This window comes from Arachis ipaensis, chromosome B10, assembly GCF_000816755.2.
Source record: "Arachis ipaensis cultivar K30076 chromosome B10, Araip1.1, whole genome shotgun sequence".
Classification (NCBI taxonomy): domain Eukaryota; kingdom Viridiplantae; phylum Streptophyta; class Magnoliopsida; order Fabales; family Fabaceae; genus Arachis; species Arachis ipaensis.
The window spans coordinates 11,162,228-11,175,494 of record NC_029794.2 but is presented as its reverse complement, the minus strand read 5'-3'; the positions used below and the strand labels follow the sequence as shown (position 1 = coordinate 11,175,494).

The 13,267-nt window shown below is 34.8% G+C and overlaps 1 protein-coding gene across 1 annotated transcript in view; it reads left to right on the top strand.

The window, feature by feature from the left end:
* LOC107620125 overlaps positions 8,308-13,267 on the top strand; it is an 8,810-nt gene continuing 3,850 nt past the window's right edge. The window contains exon 1 of the mRNA XM_016322339.1: positions 8,308-8,945. Within this exon, the coding sequence (XP_016177825.1) occupies positions 8,308-8,945 (638 nt within the window). The remainder of the gene's footprint in view (positions 8,946-13,267) is intronic.

The following is a 13,267-nucleotide window of genomic DNA, read 5'->3' as shown; positions in this document are numbered from 1 at the left end:
AGATCTACTTGGTGGTATGTGGGAATAAGTATCTCCATTAAGTTTTATAAAAATCTCAAATAGTCTATAGTATTAAATTTTGGACTTTGCTAAGTGATAATGACTTTTGTGAACAATGAGCTCTAAAATTGGTTCAATAAAATAAAAACACACTACACTCCTAAATTATCCACCTAAATTTTAATATTGGGATAACTATCCGCACACCTAGTGAATTGAACATCCGATATATCTATCATTCACATTGTTTAGTATTTTCATTGTTTACCTATACTTTTCCTTAAATTTTAGTTGCCCACTATATAAATAATTTTGATCCCACTCTTTTTTTTAAAGATAGTCATTTTATTAAATGAAAAAATTGGATTGATCCTCAAAAGGACAACATAACTGAAGAGGTGGCACTCGCCAAAACAAACAATTCATTAACTAACGAGCACAAAGAGAAACTTAAAAAAAGGAATTAAAATTGAGAACTAGCATAAGGTAACTCCGCAAAATTCATCTCTGGCTCTAATGGCAGCTTGAGCAATCTCCAAGTTTAAGGAGTTTTTGTCTTCAAACACCTTTAGATTTCAAGCTATCCAAATTTGCTAGAAGGTTATTACAGCGAAACATTTCCTTCGAATACCACTATTGCCTGAACCCATGTTCTTCATATTTAAGACCCACCATTTTTACAACTCGTCATAATCTCCAGGTATGTTAGCGATTCCAATTTTTTACCATACTTGAGTTGAGTGTTGGCATGTAATTAAACAGTGCAGAACAGTGTCTTCCTCAATTTGAAATTTGGGGCAATTTGATGAGGCTGTAGGGATTCTAACTTGCAGTTTCTTCCTTACAGGTATGCCACCATGAACCGCTTTTCAGAGAAAGAGCCTGACCTTAGCTGGACACCTTGGCCCCCAAATTGAGTGCCATAGCTCCTTCTTGTGAAAAATTTCTGAAAGGTACTCCTAAGCTGGATAGAAGAATTGGAAACTAATCTGATAACTGGTATTTACTGAGTAAGAGCCTTTCTTTTCCTTCCCCTATATAAGCTTGTCTTCTTCACCAGTTCTAGGAGTTTGCAAGATGTTTTGAGCTACTGTATCTATGAAAGTGTTACAGATTAGGTCTTTATTCCATGTGCCATTAGGAAGCATTAGCTGATTGACCCATGTTAGGTTATTATTTAAAACATTCATCGATTCTCTCTGAATTTTGCCTTTATTGTTTCCCCAAACATCCTCATAGATACGGACCTGAGTACCTTGTCCGATTTGCCATTTCAAACCTTTTTCGAGCACGTTTTTTGCCTTCAAGAATGCTCCTCCAAGCCCAAGAGGGGTTCTGACCAATCTGAGCATTCATGAAGGGGGAATAGGGAAAGTATTTAGCTTTGTAAACTCAGTACAACAAAGAATCAGTTTTCTTTAGTATCCTCCAACTTTGCTTTCCCAACATTGCCAAATTAAAGGCTTTCAAGTCCTTGAAACCCAATCCTCCCTGATCTTTATTTTTGCACACAGTATTTCACTTAATCCATTGAAGCTTTCTTTCATTCACCCTCTGACCCCATCACAACTGCATCATTTTGCTTTGTATGTTGTCTATGAGTGATTCTAGCAGTTTGAAGCAGCTTAGGATGTATATAGGCACAACAGAACCCACAACCTTAATAAGAACTTCTCTACCACTAGCCAATAATAATGATCGCTTCCATTGATTAAGTTTCTTAGTTACCTTATCTTCAATGTAGCTAAAGATAGTGTTTTTTTATCTGTTCACAACTGTAGGGAGGCCTAGATATTTATCCTGTGAACCAACATGTGGAACTTGCAGAATCTACGCAATCTCATTCCTCAGCTCCTCAAACGTGTTCTGGCTAAAGAAAACCGAGGATTTGTTCAGGTTAGTAACTTAACCACTAATCTCACTATACTTCTGAAGTAGTCAAAGTAGATTTTGACATGTCTGATCATTGGCTTTTCCAAATAGAATAGAATCATCTGCAAAAAACAAGTGACTAATGGTAAGACACCGCCAGTTTAACCGTAGACCTGAAAACTCATGTCTCTGTTCACTCTTGTGGAGCAGATGAGATAGCCCCTCTGCACAAATGAGAAATAGATAGGAAGAAATGGGGTCTCCCTGCCGAAGACCCCTAGTAGGCTTGAAAAAGCCGTGAGAGAACCCATCCACAAGAACTGAGTAGGAAACCATAGTCACACACTCCTGCATCCAGCCGATCCACCTCTGACAAAATCCCATCCTCTTGAGCATTTTCCAAACAAAACTCCACTCAACTCGGTCATAGGCTTTACTCATATCCAACTTTAAGGCCATATCAAAATCACCTTGCCTCTTGTTCTTCAAATAGTGCATAAATTCATGGGCTATAAGTATATTATCACTGATCAACCTACCCTTAATAAACGACTTTGATTCATACTGATGATTTTATCCATACAAAACTGCATTCTATGAACCAGAAACTTTGAAATTACCTTATAAAACACCGTACTCAGACTAATAGGTTGAATCTGAGTCATAGAATCAACACCTGTAATCTTCGGTATTAAACAAATTTGCGTGTGGTTCAGGGAGCGAAGCATTTTACCTCCAGAGAAAAAGCTAGCACATGTTTGAAAGACTTCATTCTTGATAACCTCCCAATAGAATTGGAAAAACCTTGCTGTGAACCCATCCTTCCTGGCACTGAAAAAGGATTGACAGAGAAAACAGCTTTTTTAACCTCTTCCTCCGTGATGGGTCTAGTGAGTATGCGGTTCATTCTATCATCTACCTTCCTTTCCAAACCTTCTAGAGCATCTTCGGGGTATTTAGGATTTGAAGTAGAAAAGAGCTTCTTGAAAAAGGATTCGGCTACCTCCCCAATACCTTCCACATTAGTCCGGTACAGCCCGTTCTCGTCCTTTAGTTTCTCTAACATGTTCTGTCTATTCCGAGCATGAAACTTTGCATGGAAGAACTTTGTATTTTGGTCACCCCACCGTAACCATTTCACGCGGGACTTTTCTTTCCAATATCTCTCCTCCTTCTCATAAGCCTCTTGAAGATCATCTTCTAGATTTAAAATGAGGCGCTTATCTGCTACATGACCTTTCTGTTTTTCAGCTTCCAGCTTCTGATTAAGCTCCACAATTAGCCTAGCTGAGTTATTATGATTGGTATGTTGCCATTCAACAAGTTTATGATGGCAGTTTTTCAATTTGTTGAATAGAATGTACATCGGTGATCCTAAGAAACTTTATTGCCAGCTTCCTTGATAATGTTTTGAACCTCCTCCAACTCACACCACCTTTCTTGGAATCGGAAGCGTCGCTTCTATTTCCGAACTTGCTAATCGATCTGAATAATGATTGGATGGTGGTCAGAACCCATATCCTCTAGGTGTAGAGCCCTTGCATTAGGGTACTCCGCCAACCATTTATTAGAAACTAAGCATCTGTCCAGCGTCTCTCTTATTAGATTTTTCCCAAATTGTCTATTTGACCAAGTGAATTTGTAGCCTTCATAGCCAATGTCTCTTAACCTGCCCGCATTAATAGGATCAAAAAAATTTAGAATGTGAATTAGAAATTTTAAATATGATTTTTGGAATTAGTAGATTTTTCTACAAAAAACCGCATAAAAACTCAAACCGGTAAATGAACCGATAAAACCGGCTTAAGTTTGTCTGGTACTGAGTGAGAGTAATTAAAAACAGTAGAAAACCTTAGAAAAATAATTAAAATAAAAAACCGGGTATTAATTTTAAAGGTTTGGCCCAAAATTGGGACAAACGGACCAAAAATATTAACGGATTGGACCGGGCCCAAGTTGGGCCCAAGCCCAACATATATAAACACTCAAATGCATCCCACTTCAGCCCATTACACACTTCAAGAGAGGAAGAGCTGCTGAAGTGAAAAGAGAGTGAGGGTTTACAAGAAACACGATTTACCTCATCACTCAATTGGCCATAAGTCGAGCTACGGTGCTTTGATTCGCGTGCCATCAGCAGCTACGTGAATCTCTCGCCGGGCCCGTCACTTCTAGCTAAGCATTGTGGTAAGCTTCTCGAAATTTTCTGTTCAGTTTCAAGCCCTTGTGAAATTCAAAAATTTGGTTTTGGTTTTGAGTGAAGTCTTGTGATTTTGGGTATTTAGGTACACTCTAGCACTTGACTCCTATTGGGTTTTGTCTCAATCAATATTGGGTGAGGTGAGTTTATTCTTTACCCTTGTAAAATTGTGATTATGATAAACCCTAGGTTAATTAGCTATGAATTATGTGTATTTAGCTTAAATTGGTGTTATATGGAGAATGTTGGTGACTTGAAAGTGGACTTGGTGGCTTGATTGAGTTTGAGAGCTTGTGGAAATTTGGTGGAGGTCAATTTGGTGATTTAGTGCATATTGGAAATTGGTCAAGGTATGGTTTCGGTTTTCTCTATGTAATATATAATATTTCTGGACAGTTAGGCTAGTTACCTATAGGATAGGATTCGATTAAATTGGTTGTTGAAATCGTTGTATGATGATTATGATGATTTGATAAATTTGGGTTGTTTTGATGAATTGTGATGTTGATGTTGATAAAATGGTATTGAAGATTGAGATTGATATTGATCATGATGATTGTTGGTGATATAATGATGATGGATGATTGTGTTGGTTGAAAAATGTTATAGTGTGAAATAATTGATAATTGAGGTTGAGGAATATGTAATGTGAAAGAAAATAGGTGTAAATGGTGATTTGTGACACAAATGGTAATTTATGAGGTAAATTGGAGTTTGGTGTGATTTTAAGTTGGTTTTGGTTATGAACTTTAAGGATTTGAGAAATTTGTGAACTTTGTAAAAATTAAATTTTGATGAACTTCAACGGATCATATCTTGAGCTACAGTTTGTGAAATAGAATGAATTTTATATCAAATCAAAGATAATTGAGAGGGCTTTAAAACGGTATCAATTTTGTAGAAATTTGAATTTTTTAGAGAAAGATATGATCGTTGCAAGTTGGTGTCTGAAATATGAATTCTGTGAATGCTGCAGAATTTGTGATTTTTGGTTTGTGTGCGCACGCACAGCCTTGTGTACACGCACACAAGGGGATATGGCTGCTGTTGGGAGTGCTAGCACGTTCTATACGCACACACAAACAACGAAGTTTTGCAAGCTGTGCGCATGCACAGCCTTGTGAGCACGCACACTCTGGAAGGTGCATTCTGTTGAGGGCGTTCGCACGCATTCTGCGAACGAGCAGAATGGAAATTTTTACTTCCTGTGCATATGCACACCTCTATGCGTATGCACACTTCTTGAAAATCCTCCTGGGCGTGCGTACGCACAACCCTATGCGTATGCACACGGCCCTGTTTTTCAATAAAAACCTTGTTTTTAACTGTTTCACCTTCCTGACAAGCTTGTAAACTTCCGTGACACTTATATAAGACTCTTTGGCTTGTTTTTGGATGTCAAAACATAGAAAAGGTCCTAGGCGATCTAATTCGGTATTTCTGGTAAAAAAGTTAGAGAACAGAAGCTTAGGTTTCTGGAGTACTGAGGATGGTTTTAGTTGAGTGAAAAGGCAGCGTATGGTATTGGTGATTATTGATAATGAATTGTGAAAGTGGTGAATTGAAGAGTTCTAAATGAATTATGAAAGTGATGAACTAATGGGGTTGGAATGGAAATTATGAATTGACAGTGGTTGAGATGAGTCTGGGACTCAGAATGGAAATTATGAATTGACAATGGTTGAGATGAGTCTGGGACTCGGAATGCAATGATGAATTATTGATATACTGAAAAATGATTTTCTGAAAACCATTGGATTGCTGTTATATAATGAGAATTGTTGAGACGCTATGCGCCTGGCAGTAGGGGTGCACATGGGGCCGGGTGAAGCCGGGTTCGCCGTGACCCGAACCCGACCCTAAATAATGACCGGGTCTATTTATGAGACCCTTACCCGACCCTAGATCCGATGAAATCGTGTTACTTTCGGGCCACATTTAAGCCGGGTCTAGACCGGGTGAAGCCCGGGTCTTGATCAACTTTATCACGATATCACCAAAAATTAGATTCTACATTTTTTGAACCTCTAAATTTTTAAAAATAATTATTCCATAACAATGCAACATTCGCATAATAATAATTTAGAATCTAATAATAATAATTTAAAGTTTCATAATAATAATTATATCAATTACACATTAAACATTCAAAGTTCAAAAGACAATTAAAACAAAGTTAACAACCAACACAAGATTAACATAATAATAATAATAATAATTTATAGTGTCATATCAACCTATAACAACAAAATATTAAGTAGCAAACAACTACACGGGTCCAACGGGCCGGGGCCGGGTGACCCGAGGCTTGGCCCGAACCCGATTTAATAAATAACCGGGGCCATCTATTAAAACCTCGGGTCTGACCGGACCATAACGAAGTCGGGCCAAATTAGCCCCGAAGTCATCCGGTCCGGTCCGAGTCTTCGAGCCAGACCGGGTCTTGTGCACCCCTACCTGGCAGGGAGGGTAGGTTAATCCCGCCTGTCGAGGTCGCGGTGGCGGCGTAAGGACGGTATGTTTATCCCACTTACGCTGAGATGTGAGGTCTGTGGCAAGAGTATCCCACTTGCATCCCTTTGGAATCACTATAGTGTGCAGGCACTGACATCCTGGACCGTGATCTGGGAACAATATCTTAGGGTTCCCATTATGAGACCGAAGGGCGACATCTCCATGGAGATGTGTCGGGTTGGCAGTTGAACCGACAATGTGATATCACAACCAAATAGGACAGGAATTCATCATGTGCATCTTTTATCTGTTTGCTTGCTTTGCCGACTTGTATTGCTTGCCTAATTGTATAACATGCCTAATTTCCTATTTGAATTACTTGACATATATGCTTATACTTGTGCTTTACTTGCATTCCATTAATTGTGTATTCTACTGGGATTGAGGAGGTTCAAAAGGCGGTGGCAATGAGATCGCATAGAGGATAGGTTGGTGAAGGTTGTGGGACAGTGGAGAGTTGTTAGTTTAGAAATCCACTAAGTTAGATTACCCCTTTATTATTATGGTTTTAAGTGGTGTTTTCATGTTTTAGTTATGCTTTAATTTGAATCTTGTGATGGATATAAAGTTCTAGGATTGCCTCTGGCGTCCCATAGTCTTATATTTTATATCACTGGGCACTGTTACCATACTGAGAACCTCCAGTTCTCATACCATATTCTGTTGTTGTTTTTCAGATGCAGGTCGTAACCCACCTGGGTGAGTTGCTTGGTGGTGACAGAGCGGAGGATTGCTATCTTGTTTGAAGTCTTTTTGATTATTTTGTTTAAGATCTCTTACTTTTGTATTTATTTTGCCTAGAGGCTTACTTTGAGAGGAAGTTTGTATAAGCTGTTTTATCTATCTAAACTATGTATGGCTGTATGTAACTAGCCGACTTAAACTACGCGAGCGGTGGCTAGATCTCTATAGTATTATCTTTTGATACATCTATTTACATATACCTTGATATCCGTACGTATATTTTGTGCTTCGTTTAGTGTAGCCTCGTGAGTACGTTTTGCACTTTTTGAACTTTGTTTTTGAACTTAATTCTTCATCGGACTTCTAGAATATATTAATTCTTTCTATATTATATGTATGAGCGTTAGAACTGTCATAACCTTTGAATAACATTTGCTTTACGACGCGAGATAAGGCTTAGGGTAATTAGGTTGTTACATTTAGTGGTATCAGAGCGGTTTGTCCTCGTGAGCCTGAGGGATGGACCGATTGTGTTTCGTTGCACGCTCTGGGTCATTTTTCTTTCATGCTATTTAGGTTATCTACTTGATATTTCATAGCATGCTTGTTTGTGAGCGCCTTTTTGGGGATAATTGAAGCACCAAGCATGAGGTATTGAGACTGATCACTTTGATACTATTTAGGTTATCTCATTGATATTGCATCGCATGCTTGTTTGTGAGTGCCTTTTTGGGATAATTGAAGCACTAGACTTTTGATATTGAGACTGATCACCTTGATATCGATTGTTTGGTGTAGACAGGAACCCTAATGGCCACTCGCGGACGAGGTCATACGCATTCACGAAGAGAGACTGGAAATGAGCAACCGGCCGATAACCATGCCGAGTTTATGGCGGCAATGGCTCTTTGTCTGTGGCGGATTACACTAGTCAGTTTGAGGAGCTTTGTAGGTTCTCTAGGGTATGTCAGGGTGCCCCGGAGACCTATGAAAGTTGGAAGTGCATTAAGTATCAAAGGGACTTAAAGGATAACATTATGACTGTTGTGGCTCCTTTGGAGATTCTGATCTTCTCCGAGCTTGTGAACAAGGCAAGGGTTATTGAGGAGTGTGCAAAGATGGTAGCCTCGTCAAGGGATACTCGTGGAGGAAATACTAACCGTGGATGTGGCAAGTACTTTCAGTCGAGGGGTCAGAACTTCAAGAGGGGAGGACATGCCCCTCAAGGTCAAGGCAATGTTAGGAGACCCACTTTTGATCAGTACCACCAGGCGAGAGGGAGAAGTAATCAGAGTAAGACTTTCCCGAATTTAACTTGTGATTGTTGTGGGCGTTTTCATCCGAATGACTCTTGCAAGATTGGTATAGGTGGTTGCTTCAACTGTGGATTGCCTGGACACATTGCGAGAGATTGCACTCGTGGGAGGAAGACTCAGAATGTGGGCCAGAACCAACAAGGTCGGGTGTTTGCTGTGAATGCCAATGATGCTGCTAACGTGGATCCGTTGATGAGAGGTATATGCTTAATTGGTGATAAAACATCAGTTGCATTGTATGATACTGGAGCTTTGCTTTCGTTTATTGCATTTAACAAAGTTGAAAAACTAGGATTGAAAGTGTCAGAATTAGCATTTGATTTGCATGTACATACTCCGCATCAAAAGGTTGTGGCTAGGTCAGATTGTAGGCAAGTAGGTTTTAAGCTTGAGGGCAAAGATTTTGTGCATGATTTGATTTGCTTGTCAATGGTTGGGTTGGAGATGATTTTGGGGTTTGATTGGTTGTCAAAGAATCGGGTTTTGTTGGATTGCTTTAAGCGATCGATTCAGTTTATGCCGAAAGGAGAAAATGGAGCAGTGGTAGCTGAGGGGTATTACCTGAACTCTATAATAGTACACTGTAATTTCAGATTTTATATTATTATTTTTTTATAATAAGTTGCCAAATGGCAAGTTATTATTGGTTAATTTGAGTCCCTGCTTAGAGGGACTCCCTTACCTTGATCCTTGTGCGGGAACTCACTCCTTCTCTCCTCCAATGGTTAGAGTTCCTATATGTTAGAAAAAAGTCAAAGAGGAACTCACCATTGGAGGTGCTCTAATGTCTTGTAAAAAGAAAATTATACACCAAAAAATACTATGAAACCTTTCTTGTAAAATGTGCCACCGTGGGTATTTTAATATTGGTGAATGCTATGGTGCCTTTAAGATTTTGTCTAATTTACCAAAAAATACAAATAGATAATATTTAATAAGTTTTAAATATTTTACTTTTTGTTTTAAACATTTTATTTTTTACCTTTAAAAGCAAGTTAAGCAATTTAAGTACCATAGTAAAAGGCACCATAAAACTCACTTTCATATTTTGCCCCTCTTGTATTATGGGATTTTGGTATTTTGGAGAGTAGTATAAAGTTGGTAATATTAAAGTATTATTTGATGATATTGTTTTTTTTTAGATATTAATTAAATATATTTTTTAACAATTTAAAAATTGAATTTTTTTTATTTTTTGTTGTGTATTTATTGAAAAAATAATTTAAAATTTATATTTGTATTCTAAATAATTTAAAAAATTTTCCCTTTTTGAATTCTATTATGTGTTTTCTTTAAATATTTCAACAAAATTTTAAAAAACTAAGAAAAAGTAAGTAAAATTATTTAATTTTATATTTTTAATTATTGTAGTTACTGTTAGAATAAATAAATAACATTAAATATTAAATTAAATAAAATTACTTTATTATTGTCTTGCATTATCATATTTAAATATTATTCCAAGATAACATTTTTTTGTTTGGTATCTTTTTATATAGCTTTTATGGATTTCATTTATTGAAACACAATTTTTATATTTATATGAGAATATGAGATAGAACCCTTTTATAGTTTATGAAAATCAAATATAATTGTGAATATATTGAAAAAACAAAAGTAATAAGGTAAGTATATTTTTGAAAAAAATATATAAGAAACATATAAAATTTAGAGAAAACATAAAATAAGTTTATGAAAATTTTTGAAATAAAGTATTAAATTTCTAAAGGAAAATTAAGTTTTTAGAAAATTGTAATGTTTATATTTTTATTTTTCTATTAGTCTATTCTCTTAGACGAATGCTTATGTAAAAAGTAAAAATTTGGATCCTCTAAATTTTGAATTTTATTTTAGAAGATAGAGTGTTATTTCTTACGATTTATTTTATACGTGAGATCAAGAGAAAATATGATAGAAAAACTATTCAAGGGTGAGAAATCACACTTTACTCTCTAAAATAAAAGTTCAAAATTTAAAGAATTCAAATTCAAAAAATAGAGTACAATACTCATTAAAACATGATCTGCTAATAAAAATAATAAATAAAATATATTTTAATTTTTTGAGTTATTTATACATTAAAAAATTAATAAAATTAATTAGTATGTAATTTGTATAAATAATTATATTATTTTGTATATTTTTAATTAAATAATCCAATTTCAGAATAATTAAATCTGCCATAACAAAATAATTAAATCTGTAATAACTGAATAATAAAATTTATTTTTAATAATTTTTTTTATAAAAGATCAAATACATATTTCAATATGCAATTTAATGATTTATTTTTGTGCATGTTTAAGATGATTGATTAATAATATAAGTCTAGCATTATAAGGTTTTAAATACTTGTTCGATTTCCAAAATCTTAAGTTGTAATTTTTTATATATTTTTAGAATCTATTAAAAAAAATAAATTAATTAAAGACCCTACAATGAAACATGTAAAAATGGAGAAACTTTAACAGCAAAGCTGCTATAGTTACTCTCTGAAACCTTTATAACACAGCTATAACTCGAATTCACGCTTTACTTTCATTACAATTCACAATTCACAACCAAAACAAAAGACTTGTTTCTCTTTTCGCTCTTCATTCTTGTACCTTTTGTCTTTCTGAAATTCCACCTTCTCCAAGCACCATTTCAATTCCTCTGTTTTTCGCTTCAATGGCCGATGCAGATGCCAAATGAATAACCACCACCGCCAGAGACACACAGATGTTGCCGCCGAGAAGGGGCCGAGTCAAGATTAGAATATTCAAGAGCATAGTGGCGCTGTCCTACTCCGGTCGCCACAAGAAGCAGAAAGAGGACGGAGAAGGCAGCTACTACAAATTTTCTACTTCTGATCGTCCTCTTAGCTCTACATCCACAATCCCATCGGTTTCTAGTGGCTACTCTTCCGACAAGTAACACCGGAAATTGACGACAACCACGATTACAATGATGATTTTCAAGATGCTCTATTCTTGTGTTTTTTTCTTTTTGATATAGAATAGTGTTATTTGTATATTATTACTTTTTTTTGTTTTAATTAATTATTTTCTGTTTTAATTAATTAATGTATGTATGTACATATATCTGTGGTTGTAGACTTGTAGCTGTTGATTATGTATATAAGATTTTACAGCTGATTTTATTTGTACAATTTTTACTTATTCTTTATAATTAAAATGTGTTGGCTTTTTTAATTATATTGCTCTGAATTTCGAGAACAAAAGTGTTAGAAATCTTAGAATAATTGATTGTTCTTTCGAGACTTGCACCTATGGACTACGGAATTGTCGAATTGAGTCATGCCATTATGCATTAGGCTTATATGGAATCATTTTTATTAATAAAAATTTAATCTTAATAAATTTATTCACGAATAAAAATAAAAAATTAATGTTAAACTATTTTATCGCACATAGACCAATTTTTTGGAAGTAAAAACTTCAATTCCATTTGTTACATCTTTCTTTTTCTATGTTCTACTTTCTTATTCTTATATGTTATCAGGCAGCCATAAAAAATTGGGTGAAACCGCTTTCAGACAAATCAGAGTTTAGTAAGTTATAGCAATAAATATAATAATTAGTTTCTATAGTAAAGGATATTTCAATAATTAAAACTGATGTCCGATGGTTTTGTTATGGTTAATTAATAAAAAATTTAAAGAATACATAAAGAGTACACAAAAATAAAGAATATTTTGTTATGTATTTTTTTAAATTTTTTTATTATGCTATCAGAACTTCTCTTAAACTCTGCTGACATTTATGGATAAACTAATCGATTCAAATTTTAAAATTTCTTTAACATTTTTAATTTTTTATTAATAATATTGTAAAAAATAAAACACTAAATGATTAATTTATCTCATAAAAAAAGACAGAAAAAATAGGTCGTATGAATCAATCGGATGAAATTTTTTATGGTAATGACATTTACATGATACATCCACTTTTAATTAGTAAGTATCTAATAAGATATAATAAGAGAGTAGTAGAGGGTCTGTAAGTAACAAGTGGAACGTTTATTGCCGACATGTGGAGTTGTGTGTGATTGACAGTATTTGTTCTCAAAGTTAGGCACTTGACAGTTGACAGTTCTTAAATAAAAAAGTAATTGGACGAAATTTTTATTCAAATTCCTCAACAGCTCTCTTTGCTCTCTTATTAATAAATATCCTTGCCTTATATAGCCCATAATTAAATTAGCGAGTGTTAGTTTAGTTGGAAATACGCTAGAGAAGTTTCATGCTGAAAAAATAGTCCTAGAGAAATTTACTTAGAAATATGTTATTTTTTTTCATCTCTAAATGGAAATAATTGAATTATCACAGCTTCAATTTTGAATTATTCCATAGTTGAAATTTATATATGAATTGCGTGAGAAATACTGCTATAGTTACGACATTTTGTTTAGAATGCCATCTAATTAATGTTTTTTTTTTTTGTGTGCATTATTTTTGTTTTTTATTTGTTTGTTTTAAAAATACAGTTGATTTTTAAAATTATTATAATGACACAAATATGCATGTATAATAAAAAATAGTATGTCTAATTTATTACCGTTGAAAATTCAAAAAGAAAACAAATAGTCAACAAAAATTCAAGAGTAAAATAGAGTGACAAATATTCTGAGTCAATTACTCAATTCCACCTTGCCTTCAAGTGCCAACTCATGACTCATG